The sequence below is a fragment of the Entelurus aequoreus genome, linkage group LG02 (genome assembly GCF_033978785.1).
Source record: "Entelurus aequoreus isolate RoL-2023_Sb linkage group LG02, RoL_Eaeq_v1.1, whole genome shotgun sequence".
NCBI classification, from domain to species: domain Eukaryota; kingdom Metazoa; phylum Chordata; class Actinopteri; order Syngnathiformes; family Syngnathidae; genus Entelurus; species Entelurus aequoreus.
In genome coordinates this window covers 30,763,105-30,790,952 of record NC_084732.1, presented here as the reverse complement: position 1 = coordinate 30,790,952, position 27,848 = coordinate 30,763,105, and the positions used below count along the sequence as shown (strand labels likewise).

Genomic DNA, 27,848 nt, shown 5'->3' with positions numbered 1-27,848 from the left:
TTCTGTGCTGTATACTTAAAACTGCATTTTTATTTTTTTTTACATAATCATTTCCAAATGTTTTTGGTCCAGGCGACCCGACCGACACAGACTACACTGCAGTGGGCTGCGCCATCACCACCATCTCGTCCAACCTGACAGAGATGTCCAAGGGCGTCAAGCTGTTAGCTGCTTTCATGGAGGACGAGGTGGGCGGCGGTAACGACCTCATGAAGGCTGCCAGGACGCTAGCGGGAGCTGTGTCTGACCTGCTCAAGGCCGTGGAGCCTGCATCTGGAGAGGTAACCAAAGATGGAGGGGCCTTTAACTCTGAATCCATCCTGGGGGTTTTTGTGTGGAGTTTAGTTAGTTTATGGGACCATCTGTATGTGTCCCTGCTTATTTTCTCTAAGCTGTCTTCGACACATAAGCACAGACTGGACCTCTTACGTTTTGGGGCTGTTGACCCGTAGTGGAGGAAAATAAATTGCAAATACATCTTTGGGGATCTTACTTCAAATTTAAGTTGTAAGCAAAGGGGTACTTCTAGTCATTTACATTTTAATTTTAAGTTGACTTCATTTAATTACTTATTTTTTTTATATTCATTTCCAACTGCTAAACTTTTAATTTCAAGCGTACTTTATATAATTTTTTTAAATTTTTTTTTGTGAACTGCCATTTTAATGCGCATTTATATATATTTTTTCATTTTATATACACATATTTTTAATTGCTATTTAAAAAAAAAAAATATCTAAAAAAAACGGTTTAAAAAAATATATATTTTAATTTAATTTATTTGTAGTTCTTAATAACCTGACCCAACGAATGTGAATTACAACTTCCGATTGTTTGGGTGACGATTTGGTTCAGAATTGATTCTCTGTTTAACACGATTCTTGATTCCAACCGATTCTCACAATATATTTGGTATAAAAATGATAATCAAACCTTTCAAAACAGGGTAGGGGGTTACAAAAGCTCCTCTTGGTTGCTGACGTATAAAGTGCAGAGATGGCCCCAAAAATTTCCTTTTTGAAATGGTTCTTTAAAAAAGTATATATATTTTATTGAAGAAAATGTATATATATATGTCATTGTTTCTTGAAAATTATGAATCAATTTAGAATCGGAATACATAATAATTGCGATTTGGATGTGAATAAATGTTTTTCACCACCCCGGTTTGGCGCGGTCTCCAAATTGAAGTCCTTGCAGACTGAATTGAATACGTTAGTAACAATATCACGCACAGACCTTATATAAATCCAACAGATAAAGCGAGATTGAAATGTCAGATTTTCTGGTCTAAAAGCCAAGGTAGCGAGCCATCTTTTTTTTTTTTTTTCATTTTCTTTCATAATTACACATGGGGCTTTTTCTATAATTCGTTGTTTTCCCTCGAATTTAATTTGCACTACTTTGCCTTTCCATTTATATTAAATGTTGTGCTTCTCATGCTGGTATTGTCCAGTAAAGACCTCTGACTGGCATGAAGCTGACTGCAAGGCATTTTCACTCTTTACTGGGAGACAGAAAGTTTGAAAGAAAACATTTTCAATAGTCAACTTGCATACTAATGAATAATACAGTACCTCTTATGGACTTGTCTTGCAGTACTAATAACAATCCCACTGATATTTGCGAAGATTTAACTTGTTTGGAAGAAGCATTAAAGTGTCATTAACGTATCAAATATTTTGCAGATGCAGGATTATTCTTTGTGATGCAGCATTGAGGCTTTGTAAAGTAGATGAAAGAGACGCAGTAGAGGCCATCTTTCAGCCTGCTGCTAATAGTGTTGTCTGCATGCGGTGTGTGTGTGTTTGCATTTGTGTGTGTGTGTGTGTGTGTGTTAAGCCAAGACAGACGGTGCTGACAGCAGCCGGCAGCATCGGCCAGGCCAGTGGAGACCTCCTTCGACAGATTGGAGAGAACGAAACAGACGAAAGGTTCCAGGTAATGATGGTCTTATTTATTTGGCACTTTAAAAAACAACTTCCTACTTCTTTTAGACATTTTGAATTGTGCAAATATAACTTGTTAATAAACATATAAACCATACGGTACGTACATGAAAACACTGCAAGCTGGTAACATGCATGCATAAGCAATATAAGACCTTTGTAGACAACCAGAGAGATGAAGAAACTGGAAAAGACTTAATCAAAATCACAATCTGTCAACATGGTTTTGTTAAGTCTAAGTCCATCATGCATTTTCATGAAGTCCAATCACAGAAAGGGTCTCAAACTCGCAACTGTAGCCCCCCACTTTTTCACATTGGGTGGTTGATTTGCAGATAGCATATGGCCATCTTGATTTCCACCAGACAGAAATCCTGTCAACAAAATACTAAAACTGCACTGTGGCAAGAAAACACTACTTCATTTTATCTTTGCCTTTTTTTTTTTCCAATGTCAGTGACCGCCTCTTCTTTTTTTGCCAGGATGTTCTGATGAACCTTGCCAAAGCGGTGGCCAACGCTGCAGCCATGTTGGTCCTGAAGGCCAAGAACGTGGCCCAGGTCGCGGAGGACACCGTCCTCCAGAACCGAGTCATTGCCGCCGCCACCCAGTGCGCTCTATCCACCTCCCAGCTGGTTGCGTGTGCCAAGGTAACGAACTGCATAAAGATGAATAAACTTGACCCGACTTGTTACTCCTAACGATGCCTCTCGTCGTCATCCTCATCATTATCACGCCCGTCTACCGTGTCTTGGTAGGTGGTGAGTCCCACCATCAGCTCCCCCGTTTGCCAGGAACAGCTCATCGAAGCTGGGAAGCTGGTGGACCGCTCTGTGGAGAGCTGCGTCCAGGCCTGCCTGTCTGCTACGGAGGATGGAGAGCTCCTCAAGCAGGTCGGTGACTTCCTGTTTGAATTAGCAGCAACATTTGGCAACGATGTAAATATAACAGTATCGAATAAAATTTTGACACGTTTGAAAATGTTAGAATGTGTACAGTAAGAAGTGTGTGAAGTCAAACCGAGTTCATTCTGGATTAGATCCAGATTTGACAGAAATTGACCCTCAATAAAGCAAAGCCACTTTAACGTGTTGGTACTGCATACTTCTATCAAATCTAATCAAATTCAAATGTAATTTAATATGTGTGCACAGTAGGGCGGGGCGATATATCGAGTTTGTAAGATATATCGATATATTTTTAAACAAGATATGAATTAGGAAAATTTTTTCACGTTAAAATGACCAAACGCTGCTTATTTGTTGTGTTCCTTGTTTTCCCCCCACTCCCCTCCACGGCTACTAAACCCCTCCCCCTCCTCCTTCCAAGACGTGCTTGCACGTATAAGAACATCAATGATTGGTTGGTTGTTTACTATGATGAGTCACGATTGGTTAGGGACAAGCCAATCAGAGGCAAGATAGGGCGGGTCATCGAACCAGGAAGGGAAATCACAAAGTGCCTGCCTGCAAATGTATTTTTTTATCTGAGTTTGATAAATTTTTGTTTTATTTGCACAGCTATGTTGTTTATTTTACGGAGAAAGAATATTTTTCTATTTTATTTATGTTATTTAATTCTGTACTACTTAAACTGTTTCTTTTCTGTGCTGTTAATACCCATCTTGACTAACTGGGTTAATAAAAGTGCCACCGACCGCTTACAGTACAGTTGTCATTCACTTCAATTTTACTGATTATCACTCAAAAATGAATATCTTTATATTTATACTTTCACCGAAAAATATATCGAGATATACATCGAATATCGAGTTTAAGTAAAAATATATCGAGACATACTTTTTCGTCCATATGGCCCGGCCCTAGTGCACAGCGATAGTTATGTCAGATCAAGCTTATTTAGGATCTGATTTAAGATCGTACATTTGGTAACAATGTACGATAAATCATAACATGTTTAGGAAATTCTAGATGCCAAAAAAGTTTGCATTTATTGACAAGACGCGTGTCATCAAACCATGTTTATGTAACGGTATACAATCAATCAATCAATCAATCAATGTTTATTTATATAGCCCTAAATCACAAGTGTCTCAAAGGGCTGCACAAGCCACAACGACATCCTCGGTATAATAAAATGAAACATGTAAAAATGTGTGCATTAGTGGTCAGAAGTATGACACCTCAAACCAAATTGTAATCTGGATCAGAGATAGAATTGACAGAAATTGGCACATAATAAATCATAGCAGCTTTACTGTGTTGGCACTGCATACTTCTATCGAATGTGTTCAAATTACTTGTGTGCACAGTGAGAAGCAGTTACGTATGTCAAACAAAATGTAATCCAAATCTGATCCAGATTGCACATTTACAATGTCTAAAGATGTGTGCATTTACAGTCAGAACCGTGTCAAATTAAATTTAATCTGGATCAGATACAGATTTGACAAAAATGTGCATAGCCACTTTAACATTTTGGTACAGCATTCTCCTATCAGATCTAATCAAATTCAAATGTGTGCACAGTCATAAAGAGCCATGCCAGACCAAATTTAATCTGGATCTGATCCAGATTGTACATTTGTTAACAATGTAAATGTAATGGTATGAAATGAAACATGTTTAAAATATTAAAGTGTGCATTTGTGGTCAGAAGTATAACAGGTCAAACCAGATTATAATCTGGATCAGATACAGATTTGACAGAAATTGTCACATTATAAAGCATAGCAGCTTTAATGTGTTGGCCGTGTACACTCTTATTGAATCTTTTTGAATGTTACATATGTACAGTGAGAAGCAGTTATGTCAATCAAAATGTATTTCAAATTTGTTCCAGATTGCACATTTGGCAATGATGTAAATATAACAGTGATAAAAAAAATTTTTACCAGTAAAAAAAATAAAAAATATCAAAAGATGTGTGTATTTACAGTCACAAGCGTGTTAGGTCAAAAAGTTTAATCTGGATCAGACCCAAATTTGGCAGAAATTGGCACGTAATAAAGCATAGCCACTTTGTGTTGGTGCTCCATACTTCTATCAAATCTAATCAAATGCAAATGTGTGCACAGTGATCAGGAGTCATGCCAGACCAAGTTTATTCTGGATCTGATCCAGATTGCACATGTTGTAACAATGTAAATGTAACATTATAAAATAAAATGAGACATGTTGGCCATGCAATAAGATGCCCGAGATAGGATCCAGCTCCCTGTGACAAGCGGTAAAAAATGGATGGATGTTTGATATAAAATATATTTTTAAATATGTGTGCATGTGTGGTCATAAATATGACAGGTCCAACCAGATTATAATCTAGATCAGATACAGATTTGACAAAAATCGGCAGGTAATAAAGCATAGCATCTTTAATGGATTCAATCTACTCAAATTCAAATGTTACTTAATAAGTGTGCACAGAGAGAAGCAGTTACGTCAAAGAAAATGTAATCCAGAACAGATCCAGATTGTAGATTTGTTAACAATGTAAATTTAACTTGATAAAATGTAGAAGATGTCAAAAAAGCGTGTCAGGTCTAACCATGTATAATCTGAGTCTAATCCAGATTGAACATTTTGTAACTGTGTAAACGCAACAGTATAAATGTAACATGTTTAAACTATTAAAGCTATCCAAAATGTGTTCATTTATGGTCAGACATGTGCCAGGTCACACCAAACGGAATCTGGATCAGATTCAGATTTGACAAAAATGTACACATAACACAAAGCATAGCCGGTTTAAACGTATTGAAATGTGTACTGTACTGCTTATACTTTTCAAATCAGATTCAAATGAAATTTGATATGTGGGCACAGTGAGAGGCAGTAATGTCAAACCAAATTTAATCTCAAAATGATCTAGATTGCTCATTTGTCAGCAACTACAAGTCAAATATAGCATGTTCATAGGCTTTCTTTTTTAATTTGATTCAAATTGAATGATTTAGATATGTAGCCTTATATTTCTATCCATTAAAATCAGTAGATTGTAGCCACAAGTTTATTCATATAAAAAAAAAGTACCTTTTTGATATTTTCCACATAATTTTAGGTAAACAATCTTGGGTCTTAGGCTATTCATGTCTTGTGTTGAAGGTGAGCGCGGCAGCCTGCGTGGTGAGTCAGGCCCTGGAAGATCTCCTGCAACATGTCCGCCAGTACACTTCCAGGGGAGAGCCCATCGGCCGCTACGACCAGGCCACTGACACCATCATGACGGTCACTGAGAGTATCTTCTGCTCCATGGGGGACGCCGGTCAGTAACTCATCATATCCAGCAGATGTGGTGAAAAAAAAACAGCTTTCTCTTCTTATGTTTTCCTGCCGACTCTCCTTGTCCTTTCTCCGCTGATTGGTGCAGTGAAGCCCAACAAAAAAGACAGCATGTAGCCATGATGTTAATTCTTTCACGGTCCTCTCCACAGGAGAGATGGTCCGACAGGCCCGTGTGCTGGCTCAGGCCACGTCAGACCTTGTGAACGCCATGAGGTCTGATGCAGAAGCTGAAATCGACGTCGACAACTCCAAGAAGTTGCTGGCAGCTGCGAAACTGTTGGCTGACGCCACTGCCAGGATGGTGGAGGCAGCGAAGGTATTTTAACAGATTAATGGAGGGGTGCCCAAACGTTTTGCCTCCAAGGTCCGAAGTGAAAATGTGCCAGTGGGCCCGCTCCAAACACAGTGATTTTAAGTGTGAAACTCAAATAGCCTAAATGTGAATATTAAAGTGATGTTAATTAGTGCAAATATCAATGATAAATGGCAACTAGTAATTACATGTTTTCCCTTCCGATAAGATATCGATAATGGAGCCTTGAGTATTGATCCGATACCATATCAGCAGGAGTCATCCATCCATTTTCTACCGCTTATTCCCTTTGGGGTTGCGGGGGGCGCTGGAGCCTATCTCAGCTACAATCGGGCGGAACGCGGGGTACACCCTGGACAAGTCGCCACCTCATCGCAGGGCCAACACAGATAGACAACATTCACAATCACATTCACACACTAGGGCCAATTTAGTGTTGCCAAACAACCTATCCCCAGGTGCATGTTTTTTGAGGTGGGAGGACGCCGGAGTACCCGGAGGGAACACACGCAGTCACGGGGAGAACATGCAAACTCCACACAGAAAGATCCCGAGCGCAGGATCGAACCCAGGACCTTCGTATTGTGAGGCAGACGCACTAACCCCTCTTCCAGCGTGCTGCCCCAGCAGGAATCATACATCTGTAAATTATTTTGTAGTTTGGAATGTTAGAAAAGGGTTGATCAGGTCAAATGACTCAAATAGAACAATAGTACTTATGGAAAACAATAACATATTTATTATTATGGAATAGACTTATGCAGTCTTTAAGTCGTGGTGGAGTGGTAATTGTTTTTTTGCTTATACGTAGGTGCCAGAATAATCCATAGGGTTAAGCTCATGATTAAGTTAAATGATGCGGACATGTTTGTTACTGGACACTTTCTAGTACGCATCTGCCCATAGAGATTCTGTATCTAAGTAATATGAATCTGTAATTATTTAATACTTGTTTATATTGACAAATGTCATATTTTAACTGCAATATTGTTCAATTAGGGATACTTATTATATATGTCTAGCTTGTGTGCTATAATGTGCTTAGCTGTTGTGTAGCTGCTCTCTCCTAGTAGCCTATAGCCATCGACGTTTGCCTTTTTTTTGTAAATAATACAGAAAAAGACCAACATTGTGTGCTTATTGGAGGACATTTGAATGTTAACTGGCTGCCCAGCTGTGCAAAAGTAAACACGCTGCAGGACTGTTTGTATATGAGCGCTTATATCAGAGATTTTTATGTGCAAACCCATACTTGTTTTCTTTCTGATAAGGATTGATAATCCAATAACAGTATCGGGCCGGGACACCCCTAGTGAGCTTGAAAGAGGTCAATGTGAATATGCCAAAGGAAATGACTCAAGAGGCCAAATTTGGCCCCCAGTCCACACTTTGGGCACCCCTAAATCAAAAGCCAGTGTTAGTCTAGTCCAACGCTATAAATAGGTGGCTGGTATAGTCTGCATTGTCATGTGGAGAAGGAGGTTTTTTCTTCATGATGTCATGAAAATCATATAGAGCACATATATCAGGAGCGGAGCAAACAAATATAAGTAGATGATAGATTTTTCTCATGCTTGGTTGTCATAAACAGGTTCTAGGGTAAAAAAAAATACTGTTAGAACATCTTTAAACAAGCCATGTAACATAATAGGTCACCTCTCTGACAATGTCACTTAAAACAGAGCAACTTTCGGATAGAGTTTTTATTTAAATCTAATTAATTGTACCCAATGACGCGGCCAGTGAAGGCCTATATTTAAGTCATTATTTTATACATGGGGAAACAAGAACATCTGACCTGACATTGAACTCTGCTTTTACTTTGAAATTTTAATTAAATTTGGACCCACGACTCCCTCTCAAAGATTAGAAACCAAAACTCTCATTGTCCCACTGTGCAACTTCCACCCATTTTATTCTGGTCTATGATCAAAGCTCAGAAAACATCCCAATGCTGCACTTGGACATGATGTGAATTATGTCACTACTCGGATTCCAAATGGGGCTTAATGTTGCACAGTCGTCGTTTGATCTAAAATTAGCCTGTGTAATAACCGCTGACAAATTACTGTAACACAACACTTAGTTCAAATGCCAGCATCGAATCAAATGAAGCCTTGGGTGTCGATTTGATTGGGCCATTCCACCGAATCGGTGCCATTTTTTTGTTGTAACGCCCTGAAAATAACGAGGCTAGACTATTGAAAGTCTTTTTTCACTCTGTGTCTGATAATAAACATAATGTATGGAACTACTCAAAATGTTTAACTGGCCTGTCTCAGGCAACTTTATTATACTTTTGTATAATAAACTAAATAGGATTTATTTGAGCAACTGGACTGAAATGAACAGGAGTGAGTTAGCAAATAAGTACATGAAATATAGCCACATGGCATTAATGCTGATAGCATGTTGACACTAAAACCATGACAGAGATCAAACAAAACAGATTATTAAAAAAATAACATCAAACTTGGTGTTACGTCATGTGTGACTGTGCTGAGATTTTGGATATAAAGACAATACATGTGTACATTTACATCATTTTGGCATTTCCGTGGCTTGCAGAGGATCTAAGTAGGGTGTCCAAACTTTTTCCAAAAAGGGCCGCATACATGCAGGGGCGATTATAGCATCCATCCATCTATTTTCTACCGCTTATACCTTTTTTAAATTTTAATAAAAAGTAAAATGCTACCAACAAAAGCTATACATATTTAACAATAAAACTTGGTGTCAGTCTTGTGTTCTAGGTGTCAAAGTGTATGATTATTAGTTATTGGCATCAAAATACCAGGTTTTTCTCATTACTTTACTGTTTGCTCTTTTTTCTTACATATGTACAATTTTTTTGTTTTTATTTTATTTTGACAATATGCAACAGGCCTACAAAACTTAACCTGTGGGCCACAAATCACCCATGCGCCGCATTTTGGACACCCTGATCTAATGGATTCAACTTTTTGTGGACCGTGTGACTTGTGGGATATTTGAAGGAGTAATGTGTTAGTCTGTTTGAACACCTATAGTCTGACTTTAACTAAATTGTTTATTTTTGAAATACATTGTGTTTTTAATTGTAATTTTCTTAAAAACATGTTTTAGATGTATGGGATAAGAAGTAACACAAATATGTAAAAAAAAATTAAGAACTGTAAGGATTTAAATCAATATATTTCTTTACTTTTTAGAAGCAGGGATATTTTTTCAGTGGTTAAGGTAGTTTAAATTCATCATTTAAATTGTATTGATCAAATATGCAAACAGGTCAATGTGCAGGACACTTTGCTTGTTAAAAACACATTTTACAGTTAATTTAGTTAAAAAAACATATTTTACAGTTAATTTTTATCGTGCATTTATTATACACTTTATTTCCTAGGGATGCAAATGGTATCGATATGTTGGAATGTGACCTTACTATTTTTACACAGATTCCGTAAAACAGGCGTTACACACTGTGCCTTTTGCCCAGAACCCAGTAACACAGCATATTGCCACTAGTGTGTACGGTTTATGTTTGGTCAAGTGTGATTATCCGTGGAGCAAGTGAATGCTATACCAGGGGTCGGCAACCTTTACCACTCAAAGAGCCATTTTGGAAAGTTTCACAAATTAAATAAATTAATGGGAGCCACAGAATTTTTTTGAAAATTTAAAATAAATACCCCTGCATACAAAGCTTAATTGCCTTGTGCTATGTTAACCAGGAGTCTCAGACACACCAGGGGTCTCAGACACACCAGGGGTCTCTGACATACACACCGGCACGCATCTCAATGTGGTAATTTGATGTCAGTGCGGACCGCAACTTTTAAAGTGAGATGGCGCTTGATAGCGTCATACTTGCCAACCCCCTCTAATTTCCGGGAGGCTCCCGAACATCAGAGCGTGATGGCAATGCTTTTGGCGCCCTCTACAGGCTGTTCAATCAGTGTACCTGCTCGGCCACATGTAGAATGCAGCTATAGCTTGCTCACGTAAGTGACAGCAAGGCGTACTAGTTCATCAGCCACACATCTTACACTGACGGTAGCCGTATCAAACAACTTTAACATTGTTACGTTACAAATATGCGCCACACTGTGAACCCACACCAAAAAAGAATGACAAACACATTTCTGGAGAACATCTGCACTGTAACACAACATAAACACAACACAACCAATACCCAGAATCCCATGCAGCACTAACTCTTCAGCTCAACCAACGCACGGAGGGGGGGGGGTGTTACAGTGCAGATGTTCTCCAGAAATGTGTTTTTCATTCTTTTTTGGTGTGGGTTCAAAGTGTGGCGCATATTTGTAACGTAACAGTGTTAAAGTTGTTTGATACGGCTACCGTCAGTGTACATGTGTGGCTGATGAGTAAGTATGCCTTTGCTGTCTCCTGTGTGTGCAAGTAATAACAACATGCAACATGTGGCTGGGCTAGCATGCTGTATGTAAATGCTATAGAGGACAATTACTGCAGTGCCACTAAGGCACTCCCTTAATTTAGTCATTACAGTGAAAATAGGATTATATTTGCCCTGGGAGTTATTTAGGGGAGACACTAAGATCCATAAGTCTCCTGGGAAAACCGGGAGGGTCGGCAAGTATGTAGCTGAGCTGCATCAGAGTGGTCAAAGAGCCGCGTGCGGCTCCGGAGCCGCGGGTTGCCGACCCCTGTGCTATACGGACCAATTATTATCATTAAAATGACGACAAAAAGCATTTATACTGCTCACTTCTCCTGTGTGTTTAACACCACTCTTTAAAAGTATATTTTACAAGGATTTTTTTTTGTTTTAATCTAAGCTGGTAAATATAGAATATAATTACTATATGCAACCCAGCAGACGTCATTTGAGTTTGGAATATTTGTGTTATTATATCGTAACGTGTCAAAAAAGCTTAAAAGCCTTACTTTATGTTCTTTACTGCATAGTCTTTGGTCCCATGATGGTGAATGCTAAGCTAACCACAGTCTGCACCCAATATCTTTTTTTAATACATTTTGGTCAAGACCAGACGACTTATTAACACAGCCATAATGATGTTGGAGCCAGCGTATTGTCTAGACAGCAGCTATAGAAGTGAGTGTTTAACACCTACGGCCATTCCCTTATACCAATGCTCCTCAGTTATTTTTGTCACACCTCCCCTTAAATTGAAGTATAATTGGAAACCTGGTAATATATATATATTTTTCAATTCATCCGCACAAACCCCCCCCCCCCCCCCCCCCCCCCACCCCCCACCCCCCACCTCCCCACCCCCCACCGTGACATCTATTCATGCCTGCCACACAATATAAGAAGTACTGGTACAATGATGATAACACTTAGGATATCTGTATTTCATATATGCAAGCATGATTTAGCCAAACCAACACATGCCATTTATACTCCTGTGGAAAAAGACAAAAAAAGGCCATCCCACCATAGAACACACTTTTACAACATGATAATTCTGTGTAATGTTAGCTTCACACAAGAACCTCTTTGGAACAAACCATGCTCATCCCTCTTCATGGCAGCTGCCTCTTTTAGGGCACTGTTTCTTAACCATAGGGCCATTGTTTGGCCGCAAGCACCCACTCGCACAAACACGTGCATGCACCTGTCGCCAAGGAGGTGTATTCATGGACAAAATCATTTTTTTAAATGGATGTTGAGGTTTGGGGTGAGAGTGAGAGGGGGGGGGGGGGGGGCATCAGCCTCTTCTCATACTAAGAGAAGAAGTCTGGAGCTAAAGTCATAGAAACGTTTCTTAAGCGCAAAAAATATGACTAAAGTGGTGAAGCTGTATTTTCATTTGCACTTATAGTTTATTTAACGTTTGTTTAAACATATATGTAACTTTTATTTATTAATTTAGTTAGAATGTATTTTATTTAGCCCTGCGTAAATTAATTTTTGTATCAGTTTTAATGAGTCCTTTATTTAGCAGTATATCAGCCTGACCTAAGCCTTGATAATAAACTTCGTATCATTTGACAAGGTTTATCCTGTTAAACTGTAAGTAGGTTAGATATAATTATTGAATACGATTGAAATCAAGAGTAAGATTACTAATTCAGTATTAACAGTTAAGTGTAATGGAAAAGTTGGGCCCCGAGGTCAAAAGGTTAAGAACCCCTGCTTTCGGTGATGGGAATTCCTGTGTAAATACAAAGACTTGAATGTAACACCATTCATTTAATAACTCAAGTACAGGATTAAAGTCCTCAGCGTAGAATACACACAGGAGGAAAATGACTGCTTTTACTGTACAAGCAGTTTGAAATATGTGTTTAACTTATGACTCACCTGTTATGTGAATGAGTTAATCTGTGCTAAAAACAAACAAACCAGCCTCGAGCTCAATTAGAGCGCCGCCCAGACCCGACGCCAACCCTGATAATCCCCCATCGCCCCACCGTCAACCTCGTTATCAGCCCACTTGATCCCGATAAGAATTGCAATGACGCCCTCCAGCTGTTTAATTAGCACAAAATTTGCCACCGGTCGAAGGCTTTTTGTTGCCATGGGAACCGATTAACAGCTACAACGCGTCCTCTGCATGACAACCTGCTACATGTAACTGAATGGCTTTGTCAGCTGCGTGTCATGTCCTCATTAGTCCCTTTGGAATTAGCAGGTTTTGATCGTTATGCAAATTGGCTGTTGTGTTGGAGCGGTGTCAACAGGCTGACGGCAGTAATCAACTTTATTACACAATTTATATTACAAAATTGCATTTGCAGAAAATATGTATTTGTTTTTACGTATACTTTGTGGGCAAAGATATTGGGAAGTGTGGTCTTCTGTCCTCTGTTGTCCTCTGTGTTTTTTTTGTTTTAGTTTTTTTTTTATAAATTTTGATTTCTATTTACTGTTTTAATTGGTTTTACCCTTTAAAATCGTTTTTAATCATATTTATTTTTATATTGTTTTTATATTTATTTATTTTTAGTTTTTATTCAGTCATTGGTGGAGCATAATATTGTTTTAAATATTGTTTTTAACATGGCTGTGCAGCACTTTGGAAACATTCTTGTTGTTTAAATGTGCTATATAAATAAAGTGGATTGGATTGGATTGGGAAGGGCAGGATGCAATTGTCCAAAATGCCTCGGCAAGATGACGAAGTCTTTTTGGCACAGACCAATAACTTAATGATATGGACCTTGAAAATGTGAGCAGTGCTACACCATCGCTAGATAAGATTCCAGCACGTTTGCTGTGTCATCCCAATTGCTGGTTATGTGTGTTAATTGTGTGTGTGTTTGTTTGTGTGCCCTCAGGGTGCAGCAGCCTATCCCGAGAATGAGGACCAGCAACAGCGACTGAGGGAGGCTGCGGAGGGTTTACGTGTGGCCACCAACGCCGCAGCTCAGAACGCCATCAAGAAGAAACTGATCAACCGACTGGAGGTGAGTGAAGACGGCGGCTCATTGGTGATTTGAGTCTAAATCAGTCAAGTTTTTCCTTGGCATTGCAAGTCAGAATTGTGTACTTATTGTCACTCTCTGAGGTGGGTAGAGTCGCCAAAAAGATTACTGTTACTTTAAGTCATGGATGTCCAAACGTTTTCCGCTGAGTGCCACACACTGAAAAAAGCATACAGGGCCCATTTTTTCCTTTTCAAACCCAATACATTATATACATTTTTTTTAACCTTGAGGGCTCCCCTCCAGTTTGGCCCCAGGGACCCAAAAAGGTATTAGTCATAAACATGTTAAAAAATAAAACATATATTATTATTATTTTTTTTTTTCAACGCTTTAATGTTTAGATCAACTTCTATGGATAAATATATACATATATTTTTTTTTTATGTTTTACGCCTTTTTTGTGTTTTTTAATTCAAAAACACAAAATGTGCAATATTTTCCCAATAAAATTGTCAATTTGGAATATTTCATGTGAAGTAATTGGTCACAAAATTCATGACAATGATTTTGATTCATTTTTTTTTTTTTTGCAATTCTTGGACAGTTTTTGGAAATCTAACTAAAATTCTAAGGTATGTGAAAGGGCCCCACTCATAAATGTTAAAAATAAGTAATCTATTATTAAATTTTTTTAACTTTCAATGCTTAAATATCTAAATCAACTTCAGAGCTATCCGTCGATTACGATTTTTATTATGTTTTGTTGTTGTTATTTTTGTTTGTTTTATACCCTTTTTGTCATGACGTTTTTTTTTCTGGCAAACACACAGAATATGCAATATTTTCCCCAAAAAAGATTTCAAAGTTAAATATTTGATGTGAAGTAATTGGAGTCTTTATTAGGTGAATAATGCATAACAACATTGATTTTGATGCATTATTATTTTTAAGCAATGAGTTAAAAAAAAAAAAACTGCCTACACATCAGATTTGTGTTATTAGAGTCAACATTGCAACTTTTTCTCGTTACATTTCAACTGTTTGCTGTTTTATTCCAAATGTGTATGTTTTTTTTGTAACAGTCATTTTTAAAATGTGCCACGGGTCACATGTTGGATACCTCTGCTTTATGTAATGTGATTCAAGTAAAAGTAGTCATCCAAATGCTGACTTAAAGTTGTCCTATTATGCAAAACAAAAATGTCTTACGTATTGGTACTGTTTCTGTTTTTGTGTATTTGGGATCCCCAATCGTCCCAAATAATTGAAATCAAACCATGGAGGCATGGTGGAGATATTTGTACAACAATCTTGCCTAAACTTGCGCCAAAGAGCCTTGGAACTTGAGACTTTAGTGACGTATTTTGCCATAGTCATGTTTTTGGATATCTCCATAAATGGTAGAGGTTTACCCTAAGAGCTTTGCACGAGTCCACCATTTTTATTTAGTTGTCATCATCAATAAGCTCCTTTTTTCTCTAAATTGTTGTTGTGGGGCAGACTGGCTCGCACGGGCACATGCATGATAAAATCTCTGCAGTTGCAATTTCTAAAACAAAGTAGCCTATAGTTCTAACTTATATCTGTCAGTAGAATCGATATGGAAACACTAAAAACTACTACATGGATGACGGGTTGGGGACCCAGTCGAAGTGGAGGCACGTAAATGAGACCGCCCACAAAACGGAGCATTCTGAAGAGACCGTCAGAAAGTGTTCTGAAGATGGTCTGTAATACAAAATGTATGCAACATTTTGACCAAAGAACCACCATTACATGCTATGTAGACCACAAATAAGTGTTTTGAATAAACATTAAAACAATTATAATATGACCCCTTTAAATAAAAGTAAATATTCGTTGAAAAAACTACTGATTTTTTAGTAGCTAATTGTTAATAGTGCCTACACTACAACCATAGCTGGTGTGTGTGAATTGTGTTTGTGGGTGTGTGGGAGACAGTACTCCAGCATGTACTCCAAAAAAATACGTTTTACAGTCACTTATGCCATTATAGCAGGACTAATGTTAGCATATGCACAGCTGAAACCAAAAAAAAACATCTATAACTTACTGCAACAGATTTGATCTAGTTGGCGGTAGAAATCTTGTAGGCTAAAATGTCAACATTTCTACTGATACCGATGACAGCGCATGATATAAATGATGTTTTTCATAGTTAGAGTTGTGCTGCCTCGTTTGGCGCCATGTCACTTTTTACAGTGATTACTGCGGTCATGTGACTCCCAGGAACAGAGTAAATGTAGCAGGACAAAGTAAATGTAGCAGGACACTACACACCTCTCGTCACTCTCATACGTTTCCATTGTCCAAGTTGTGAGGACCTCAGAGGGCTTGAGAGGAGTGCAGGTGAGATGGAGCATAAATATGATTTTGTGCATTTTTCTCCTCCAGAATGCTGCCAAACAAGGTGCAGCGGCAGCCACCCAAACCATCGCTGCTGCTCAGAATGCTGCCGCCTCCAACAAGAACACTGCCGCCCACCAGCAGTTGGTGCAAAGCTGCAAGGTGGGCACGCAAATTCCTCTATAAGAAACAACGTAAACATGAATAATGAGTTCCAACCTTGACAAAAGTCCATATTTTAGTAAAAGTTTGTAGACTTTGAACGCAATATAAAGCGCTTTACAGTACTGTACATCAAACAAACATAACAAAGCGGTGATCAAACAACTTAATAACAAAGTCGAAACAACAAGAACAAGTTGAACTGTCCTCATTTACAATCGCCCTGCCGACACACACACACTGTCACTAGCCCAGTGGTGCACTTAGTTAGAAATCACAAAACTTCTTAACTTTAACAGCTAGGTCGCTACAATGATTAGAAATAAAAAATTAAATCCACTTCACCTGTCAGTTAAATCTTCTTTGTGTGCAGTAGAAGAAAGGGGTAGAGGGAGGCAGTGTTGACAACACTGTGGATACTTTCTGAATGTTTTAAACCACACATTGCATGTCCTTTGAAGTCTTTGGAGCTATAAAAATGCTGTAATAACAACAACAAAAAACCCACTTAGAAGCACACAAAGCAGCAATTAGCACAGTAGCTAACAACAGCACTGCTCTGATGACCCACAATGAATGGCGAACAGAGAATCTGAATCGGCTTTTTATCAAGATTTACATTGAAAATGTAATAGGTTCTTGTTCAAAGTTTCCATGTTAGTTGCTAATGTAGCTTTAATTTTCTAATCATGCTAACAAAGGAACCAATAACAGTTGGCCATCAAAACTATCTTTTGCATGAAATAACCAAACAATTTTGTTAAGAAATGTGCCTGCGTGCTTAAAGTTAGTTGCTATGGCACTCATTCTGCTTTCTACCAATGTACATTATACCAATATTTACAACAAACTCTCATGATTTTCCACTTCCATATAATCCTCTGTGACATTAGGTGGGGCGAATGGTACATTTACTTCTTGTTATGTTTAGGCATAAGGTTAGTCGTGTTTAAAAATGAAATCGCACACTCTGCTGTTTGTTACCAAACAGTGAAATCAATTACTCGACAGCCATGTTGATGCTTATGAACATCTAGTAAAATGTGTAATAGTTGCTATGTTGTGTGCTAATGCATATTAATTGTGCGTGTAGGCAGTGGCTGACCACATCCCTCAGCTGGTCCAGGGCGTGCGGAGCAGTCAGGCCAAACCGGACGACCTGAGTGCACAACTTGCCCTCATTATTGCCAGTCAGAACTTCCTACAGGTGCAACACAAACACACACATGCATTTCTAAGAAAGGAATGTTGAAACTTAATTTTCTAGAATTGTTACTCCGGTATTGGGAATGAGGCTGAATAGTACAGTATAAATAGGGTTTGTTCCATGTTGGGACACATTTAAAATAGGCACTGCAACCTATTTTTTTCTTATGGAAGAGCTCACGAGGCACTCTGGTGGTGCAGTTACAAGCTAATGGATTAAAAAAAAAAAGATTAATTAACCTTGTTGCCATGAGCAACACTTGCCTCGTTAGTTAGTCACTGTACATTTTCTTAATAAATTTACAGTCTAGAAGTGTCTACTGTTTCATTATAGCACTTTTGCTTCGTGTTCTCCACGCTCTACAGCCTGGTAGTAAGATGGTGACTTCGACCAAGTCATCGGTTCCCACGGTGACAGATCAGGCTGCCGCAATGCAACTGGGTCAGTGTGCCAAGAACCTGGCCACCTGTCTGGCTGAGCTGAGGACAGTTGCACAGAAGGTAGCGAGCACATCACAAAGCTCATAACTTATTTAGGAAGTAAAGAAATAAAGTGATATATGTTTCTTTCCTTTACAAAATAATGGTCTATATTAGTGCTTTTTGATTATTCCCCCCCCCCCCCCCTTATTTCCCCCACTCTCCGCTGTGAATAAAACATTATAATTTGCTTATAAAATTGTTATAAGTACACCTCTGCATAACATTGTATTTTTATTAACATTAAAGAAAACAAAAATGAAAAATAAGTGTAGATCAACTTACAACAAAGTACAACAAAGAATAACTTTATAACATATTTTTTGAGTCTGGAACAGAAAAGATTTAAAGTGCATCAATTTGTCCGAAATTCACAAAATGTTTATCCTTATTCAAACTGTAAAACGTTTTTAACGGGATTAAACCATTTGTTACTGGAAAATGAAATTCAGTGAACTCAACAAAAAACATTGACTCAGGAGCACAATATATAAAACACGAATGAAAACAAAAATGATAAATCAATTTCTGCTGCTTTTTTAAAATTTGATTTATTATTTCATTATTGTGTGTTTTATTTTATTTTAATGTATTTATATTTATTACAGAGCAATGACTTAGTTGTGAAAATTAGTGTGCATAATATGGGTCTATTTGATTTTCCTTTTAATTTTTAAAATGTATATTTCTAAATGTTTGTTTATTTTTCTACTGTTGATTTTATTTATGTATATAGATTTAATACAGTGATTTAAAATATGTATTATTATATACTATGCATTTTGTATAATGCTGTTTATTGTGTACTTTTCCTTAATTTGTGCAGTTATTAAATCAGACGAAGTCTGCCTAGCAACAAGGGAGGCAAGCACCCAATGATTCTTATGTTGTTGCATTTGCTTCCAATCCCCAGGCTCATGAAGCTTGCGGCCCCATGGAAATCGACTCTGCCCTCACCGCCATCCAGACGCTGAAAAATGAGCTGCAAGACGCCAGGCTGGCTGCCGGTAACTTGCAGCTGAAGCCTCTCCCGGGAGAATCGGTAATGTCCTTGTAAGAAAAAAGACACCTAAGTAGATAAAGTTAAATTTCATAAGGTTTGTGTCTGTGTTTTGTCATGCAGTTGGAGAAGTGTGCTCAGGAACTGGGCAGCACATCCAAGTCAGTCGGCTCCTCGATGGCTCAGCTGCTCACCTGCGCTGCACAAGGCAATGAACACTACACAGGTTGGTGTCCATTTTACCTCAAAGCTGCACCATGGCAGCAAATGCTAACTGCTGTCTATTTCATGGTATGCTTTAGGCATAGCAGCCAGGGAGACGGCCCAGGCCTTGAAGACGTTGGCCCAGGCGGCCCGCGGAGTCGGCGCATCCATAGCTGACCCCAAAGGTGCCGCCGCCATGCTGGACTCGGCCCGCGATGTTATGGAGGGCTCGGCGCTTCTCATTCAGGAAGCCAAGCAGGCGCTGATCTCACCCGGAGATGCCGAGAGTCAACAGAGGTTGGCACAGGTGAGATCAACACCGCAGCACCCACCATCTAGACTTCATGATAGGTCTGTGATTTGACCATAACATTGAATTGTCATAATTAGAGCATTGATGCAGATTAAGTTTGATTAAGTTTGATCATTTGATAGCACTACATCAAATTGTACAGTCCAACCACGATTTACAAACTTAATTGGTTCTTGAACAGGGTTCCTAAAAAGAAAATGAATGGACAAATGTCCATATAAAATGAATGAAGCTTAACATCTGTCATTTTTAAATAGAGGAAATTAAGCAGGTGTTGTATTTTGTATGCAAAACACCCTAAATGATTTATGCCTCATCCTATCCCATTTTCTTCTACTAAATAAGTGGTTTTAAAAAAAACAAAATGAGCTCCTTTTCAACATACCGGATAATTATAGCTCGGGTGTTTCACTGCAAGGAGGATGGGGTGTTGATTGGAAGAGAAATGGAGAAAGGCTGTTACTTTATAAATGTGAAAAGCTCATCATACTGGATGTAACCATTTAATAACATATTGCACAACACAGCAGCAACAGAACTAATGTTGTATATAGTCGGAACAATGCACATGTTATTTATCTAATTGTACAATTTTGTTCTATTTTCTGATGTTCTGTTTTGTGTTCTGTTCAGAGAAGGAGCTGCTTTTAATTTCATTGCACATGCATATAGTGACAAAGGACTATAAAATGAATTCTATTAATACTGCTGATGTGGTTTGCCTAAAACAGTTGTGTTCGGATGGAGTAAATAACCATTATTACACATCAGCGAGATATAATTATTGTAATTATTTAATTGTATGCATGTTCAGAAAAAACTAAAACATTTCTCTAGTGTGTGAATGTGAGTGTGAATGTTGTCTGTCTATCTGTGTTGGCCCCGCAATAGAATATGGACTGATGGATGGAGTTCATTGTAAACAAAAGTATAAGTTTTAACGCATGTGTTTCATACCAACAGCTGCATTTTAAAGCACAGGAAAAGGGTAGATAAAGCTGCCAGTGTCTGCCATCACGTGGCCATCATAGGTGGATTAATGACCGGGCCTACCGGGCCCAGGCCCAGGGGGCCAGAGGCCCCAAGGGGCCAGGCCAACTTGGCCCCGCGGCCGCGACCCAAGCAAAACTACTTTTGCAAAAATAATAATCTTAAGCCCCAAGGGGCCAGGCCAACTTGGCCCCGCGGCCATGATCCATAGAGGGTAAGAGGCCCCAAGGGGCCAGGTCAACTTGGCCCCGCGGCCGCGACCCACAGAGGGCCAGAGGCCCCAAGGGGCCAGGCCAACATGGCCCCGCGGCCATGATCCATAGACGGTCAGAGGCCCCAAGGGGCCAGGCCAACTTGGCCCCGCGGCCACGATCCATAGAGGGTCAGAGGCCCCAGGGGGCCAGGTCAACTTGGCCCCGCGGCCACGATCCATAGACGGTCAGAGGCCCCAAGGGGCCAGGCCAACTTGGCCCCGCGGCCACGACCCACAGAAGGCCAGAGGCCCCAAAGGGCCAGGCCAACTTGGCCCCGCGGCCGCGAGCCACAGAAGGCCAGAGGCCCCAAGGGGCCAGGTCAACTTGGCCCCGCGGCCACGATCCATAGAGGGTAAGAGGCCCCAAGGGGCCAGGTCAACTTGGCCCCGCGGCCGCGACCCACAGAGGGCCTGAGGTCCTAAGGGGTCAGGCCAACTTGGCCCCGCGGCCATGATCCATAGAGGGCCAGAGGCCCCGAGGGGTCAGGCCAACTTGGCCCCGATCCATAGAGGGTCAGAGGCCCCAAGGGGCCAGGCCAACTTGGCCCCGCGGCCACGACCCACAGAGGCCCCAAGGGGCCAGGCAAAATTGGCCCCGCGGCCATGATCCACAGAGGGCCAGAGGCTCTCAATCATTATTATCAAAGCTAATTCTCAAATTGGATGGATCACACAACCTCACTCACATATTCTTTATCAATTATTAAAGGTTGTTTCTGAATTTTGATCACAGAACTTAATGCAAATATTCTTGATTGATTGACAAAGCTCATTCTCAAATTTTGATTACACAACCTTACTCTGACAAATTATCATTATCAAAAAGCTCTATCTCGAATTTGGATCACAGAATCTCACTCAAGTATTCTTAGCTGTGCCCCTCCCCCATCAAGTCTTTCATAAACCGGTCTGTTCTTTTAGAATCTCCTCATTTGGTATTTTGAACTCGTGAGAGACTGCTCAAAATTTGGTTTCCTTTCCCTCAGTTCAGACTCAGAGATAATTTGAAATCATTCAACAAGAAGTTTAACGCGCGCACACACACACACACACACACTTGAGTTGAGCATTACTTGGAAATTCTTATATTTTCCATTTTGCTGTTATTATCAGCATCTTCCCATTTTGTCCTTTTCTTTCGAGAAAGTTTACAGTCTGACATTTGTCACTGCTGTCAGTTAATAACTTTTTGGTCTTTGACCCATTTTGTCATTTTCTCGATTCGATCGTCACTGACCACTCTCTCCTGTCTGGCAGACATCGTTGCTGCCATCATAGCTAGCAAGCTGCCTGCAGCGGGTCATCCCTATGTTCCCCGTCCCTATGTTACCCGGGTCCTATGTTCCCCTCTACCGGGGAACTAAGGACCCTTTTTAAAAAAAAGGGTTCTATGTTCCCCGCTGCGGGGAACGTACAACACTTTTTCCAGAAAAGGGTTCTATGTTCCCCGCTGCTTCCAATGCGCGACTAAGTAAGACGCACGCAGACACGCATGACAGAGACGCGTTTAAGTTGTCGAAGGAAGGAAGTTCGCGTTTGAGTTGCTCTATCTGCTGCCGCACGCCCTGTGACAGGTTAGGTTTAGGGATGGTTTTGGTCAGGGCACAATTTCGCCAAAAAAGTGCTCCACAACGCCCTGTGACAGGTTAGGTTTAGGGATAGTTTTGGTCAGGGCACAATTTCGCCAAAAAAAAGTGCTCCACAACGCCCTGTGACAGGTTAGGTTTAGGGATGGTTTTGGTCAGGGCACAATTTCGCAATTTCGCCAGATACAATGCAGGGAACATAGGACCCTTTTTTAGAAAAAGGGTCCTAAGTTCCCCGGTCGCATACAAAGACCCAGGAACAACCGGGGAACATAGGACCCGGGGAACATAGGACCCGGGGAACATAGGCACGCTCCCGCCTGCAGATAGCAACATTTTGGTGTCCTTTGGGAAAATATTTAGAAAGAAGACAAAAGTACACACAGTTGTACAACTATTATCTTTATGATCTTTTTTTTGTTAGTTTCTCTGTTACTGTGTGTGGCCAATTAAGCGACTTTTGGCCATACCTGGCTGGTGACATTTAGCGACTTTCTGGTTGATGTTAAGATTAATAATAGCAACAGTTCTCTTCATCTTAATGCAATTTATTGTGTCTGTCTCTCCACATTTTGCCATTAGGTACTTTGAGCTCTTGTTGGTCAGTCACTCTAAGGTACATTGTTGCTGCCATCATAGCTAGCAAGCTGCCTGCAGATAGCGACATTTTGGTGTCCTTTGAGAAATATTAAGAAAGAAGACAAAAGTACAAGACATTGTACGATTACTATCTTTTTAAAATTATTTGTTTCACTGTGTGATTGACCGACTTTGCCGCTAGATTTCGCGTCTTTTGGCCATACCTGGCTAGCGACTAAAAACATCATTTAGCGACTTTTTGGTTGTGAAGATAAGTGGTAAAAGCAGATCTTCCTGTTGGTCTTCCCACATTTTGCCATTTGGTACTTTGCACTCTTCTTGGTCACTCCAAGGCATTTGTCCCTGCCTTCAGCTAGTCACTTGGCTCTTTTGGAATATATTTCACTGTAATTGGCTCTCTCTCTCTCTTTCTCCTCAGTACAAATCAGCCTGTTCCCTTGCCATTCATCACTGACCACTCTGCTCTCCTGTCTGTCAGACATTATTGCTGCTTGCAGATAGCTTGGGGTCCTTAGAGAAAATATCAGAAGAGAAAAGTACACAATTATCTTAATTATCTTTTTTATTCAGTCAGTCCTTCAGTGAGTCCCAGTGTGTTGGCGATTAAGCAACGTTGGTATTCAATTAGCGACTTTTGGCCATACATGGCTGGCGACTCAAAAAACTAGAAAAAAAGTACAAAAAGTTGTACAATTAATATCTTTATTATCCTTAATTCCCCTGAATCCTAGAGTGTGTTGCAATTAAGCAACTTTGCTGCTAGGTTTAGCGACTCTTGTTTTGGGCATACCTGGCTAGCGACTACAAACATTATTCAGCAACTTTTTGGCTGTTAAGATTAACGTTAATAAATTAAATCCTAATACAATTTATTGTGTTGGTCTCGCCATCTTGCTATTAGGTACTTTGAATTCTTGTTGGTCTCTGCTAAGGTATCTGGCTGTTGTCTTTGCCTTCAGTTAGTCACTTGGCTCTGGAATATATTTAACTGTACTTGGCTCTCTCTTTCTCCTCAGTACAAATCAGTCTGTTCCCTTGCCATTTAGACATTTTCTTGATTGGATCATCACTGACCACTCTGCTCTCCTGCTGTCTATCAGACATTGTTGCTCCCATCATAGCTAGCAAGCTGCCTTGGTGTCCTTTGTGAAAATATTTAGATAGAAGACTAAAGTGCACAAAGGTGTACAATTATTATCTTTTCAAAATATTTGTTTCACTGTCAGTGTGATTGACCGACTTTGCCGCTAGATTTCGCGTCTTTTGGCCATACCTGGCTAGCGACTGAAAACATCATTTAGCAACTTTTTGGTTGTGAAGATAAGAGGTAAAAGCAGATCTGCCTGTTGGTCTTTCCACATTTTGCCATTTGGTACTTTGCACTCTTGTTGGTCACTCCAAGGCATTTGTCCCTGCCTTCAGCTAGTCACTTGGCTCTTTTGGAATATATTTCACTGTAATTGGCTCTCTCTCTCTTTCTCCTCAGTACAAATCAGTCTGTTCCCTTGCCATTTAGACATTTTCTTGATTCGATCATCACTGACCACTCTGCTCTCCTGCTGTCTATCAGACGAATCAGTTGATTCTCTGCTCTCAATTGTCTATGCTAGTAAGCTGTTATTCTCTGCTTTGGAGTGTTGATGCTGGGTTGCTAGTTTTCTAAATCACCTCACACACTTGAAGGAAGCAGCACCGATCATAAACACACAAACAAACTCACACACACACACACACACACACACACACACACACACACACACACATAGTTGGTTTATCTGTTGTGATAGGCAAAGAGCCAATGTGCAAAGAAAGAAGGGAAATATGGATCATAAACGTTTAAGTGGAGGAGCTAGAAAAAAAATTCAGCAAGAAAAGAAAAAAAAGGAATCAGTTTTACTTGAGAGTGTTCCAAATATCTCCAGCTTCTTCAGTACAAAGACATCTGCTGAAAGCAATTCTATAAATGCTACTGCAAATTCAGCTAAGGTTAGCAATGCACCTGAGCTAGCATGTAGCTCCCAAGATCCTGAGACCACTACAAGTGTAGACACTGAACCAAATGCTTCTGATGCTTATGATTCAACCAATTCAGCAGTAGCCAGTTGCTCGGATGAATGTGAGGTCACTGCACCTCTGGACAGCATAGAAAATGAGCTGAATCTTTCTTCAACACCATCTACAGTGACAACTCTACCTAGTGATCCCGCTAAATGGGCTGAGACCCTCACTGAGTCAATGAAGGAAGTTCTTATTCAAAGAGGTGCAAAATCATTTCACAACCGTCACAGCCATTATCCAGCTTCTGTGAGGAACAGTGGGCTAGGAGGCAAAACCCGATGCCTAAACAATGAACATTTTACTTCACACTTGCCCAATGGACAACGAGTACAAAGAGAGTGGCTGATGTACTCTCCCTCTACTGGTAATGTTTACTGCTTTGCATGCAAACTGTTTTCCCCAAAAACGCATTCTTTTGTGACAGGCTATTGTGATTGGAAACACTCAGAAAGATTTGGTGAACATGAGCGAAGTGCTGAGCACATAACCTGCATGCAAGCAGTCTTGAACCGCGCCAAAGGTGCCACAGTTGATGCAGACCTGTTCAAACAGTTTCAGGCAGAGAGCAGCTATTGGAGGCAGGTGTTACAAAGAGTTGTTGCAGTCATTAAATTCCTTGCAGAAAGGGGCCTTGCATTTAGGGGTAAAAATGAATCGTTAGGGTCTCCTCTCAATGGGAACTACCTTGGTATTCTGGAGGTCCTGGCTGAATTTGATCCCTTTCTAAAGGATCACATCAGAAAGTTTGGGCAGATGGGTCGAGGTAATACCTCATATCTGTCCTCCACCATTTGTGAGGAATTCATTGAATTGATGGGTGCAAAAACCAAACAGGCTATAGCAGATGAACTGCAAGCAAGCAAATACTACTCTATCATTGTGGATTCAACCCCAGATTTATCTCATGTGGACCAATTGACATTCATATTCCGTTTTGTTAGCAAAGAGGGCAGTGTTGTTGAACGCTTTGTGGGTTTTGAGCCCATTACTAGCCATACAGGTGAAAGTTTGGCTAACTGTGTCATGTCTGTGTTGGAAAATCTAGGGTTAGAGCTGTCAAATTGCAGGGGGCAGGCTTATGATAATGCCAGCAACATGTCAGGGAGGTATAATGGGTTGCAGGCTCACTTAAAGAAAAGCAACCCATTAATACACTATATTCCATGTGCAGCTCACTCTTTGAATTTGGTGGGAGTCAACAGCATTGACAGATGTGGAAATGAAGTCTCTAAGTATTTTGACTTGATTCAGTCTATTTACAACTTCACAACTGCATCCACACACCGATGGGACAGGGTATTTGGCAATTCCAACATAGATCTCACACTTAAAGCTTTATCCAACACGCGTTGGAGTTGCCGTGCAGAATCTACCAAAGCACTGTGGCAGAACTACAGTAAAATAAAAGCAGCACTACAGGTTATTTCCACTGATGACACAGAGAAACGAGACACACGAACTGAAGCTGACAGTCTAGTGCGGAAGCTGGATTCACTTGAGATGGCCTTCATGGCAGGCTTTTGGGACACTGTTCTGTCCAGATTTCAGGCCACAAGTCTGCAACTTCAAAAAGCAGACATGGACCTTGGTACAGCAGTTAGATTGCTGGAATCTCTGCGCACCTTTGTTCTCTCCCAAAGAGATCTATTTGATCATTTTGAGCAGAAAGCCTTAAACATGTTGGGTGGCACCCCATCTTACAGGGCTGAACGGACGAGGAAACGTAAAAAGTTTGCTGATGAATCAGCATCCCCAGATGTTGTGCTTGAGGGAAGGCAACTGTTTCAAATAGAGACATTTATTGCCTCTATTGATCAACTGAGTTCAAGCCTTAATCACCGTCTGGAGGCCTACAAACATCTGAACAATTTGTTCAGTGTCCTTTTCTCTTTGGATACAGAGTCCAATGCTTCAGTCCTTCACAAGGCCAAGATTCTCACTGAATCATACCCATCTGACCTCAATGAAAGTCTTGGACAGGAGCTTATACAGTTCAAATCTTTTATACAGCTCAACAACACTGATGAGGAGAGGACCCCTTCAGGACTGCTCAAAACAATAATACATTTTGGACTACAGCCTACGTTTCCTAATACATACATTGCGCTACAGATTTTTCTCACTCTACCGGCCAGTAACTGTGAGGGAGAACGCTCATTCTCTCTTTTGTCAAGAGTAAAAAATGAGCTGCGCACAAGAATGACTCAGAAAAGATTAAATGCGTTATCTCTAATGGCAATTGAGAGTGAGCTGACAAGAGAGTTGGACTTCAATGATGTGGTGGATGATTTTGCAAAATTGAAAGCACGAAAGAAACCCCTTGCTTAAAGGTGCACTGTGTAAGATTTTTAGGTTATTTCCAGAATTCACCCATTCACTAATGTTAGGCTACCTGTTTTCATGAATACTTACCACCACCATAAAATTCTAAGTATCCATTATGACTTGGAGAATTGCACTTTTGCCATTTCTGGGAAGTGTCACCTGGATTGTGAAGATAGGATTGACTTTAGGCAGAAGCTTGGTGCTTTCTCTGGCAAACTGAACCTCAAGCTTCATTCTCTGCAGCTTTGCATTCTTGTGCAGACTTTCATCCACAAGGAACTTTTCAACTTCCCCACTATCGTGAAGGGGCCATCAAAAGATTTCAGTGTGTCCAGCATGTCTAGTCTCTTACTCTCCTTTCTTTGAGCCATCTCTTGTTTCTCATCTGCCCTACTCTCGAATTTTGCCTTCATGAATTTACTCCAGTTGAGTTCAACCT

General features: G+C 40.1%; 1 protein-coding gene across 3 annotated transcripts in view; it reads left to right on the top strand.

Annotated features, from left to right (window-relative positions):
- Window positions 1-27,848, top strand: part of tln2a (talin 2a) — a 252,396-nt gene that overhangs the window by 164,918 nt on the left and 59,630 nt on the right. For all 3 annotated transcript variants that reach the window (XM_062025041.1, XM_062025029.1, XM_062025035.1), the window contains exons 17-29: window positions 73-281; window positions 1,843-1,941; window positions 2,432-2,599; window positions 2,708-2,842; window positions 6,014-6,173; window positions 6,343-6,509; window positions 13,776-13,904; window positions 16,281-16,394; window positions 17,488-17,601; window positions 17,967-18,101; window positions 18,994-19,122; window positions 19,204-19,306; window positions 19,383-19,591. In XM_062025041.1, coding sequence (XP_061881025.1) covers window positions 73-281; window positions 1,843-1,941; window positions 2,432-2,599; window positions 2,708-2,842; window positions 6,014-6,173; window positions 6,343-6,509; window positions 13,776-13,904; window positions 16,281-16,394; window positions 17,488-17,601; window positions 17,967-18,101; window positions 18,994-19,122; window positions 19,204-19,306; window positions 19,383-19,591 — 1,871 coding nt within the window. The remainder of the gene's footprint in view (window positions 1-72; window positions 282-1,842; window positions 1,942-2,431; window positions 2,600-2,707; window positions 2,843-6,013; window positions 6,174-6,342; window positions 6,510-13,775; window positions 13,905-16,280; window positions 16,395-17,487; window positions 17,602-17,966; window positions 18,102-18,993; window positions 19,123-19,203; window positions 19,307-19,382; window positions 19,592-27,848) is intronic.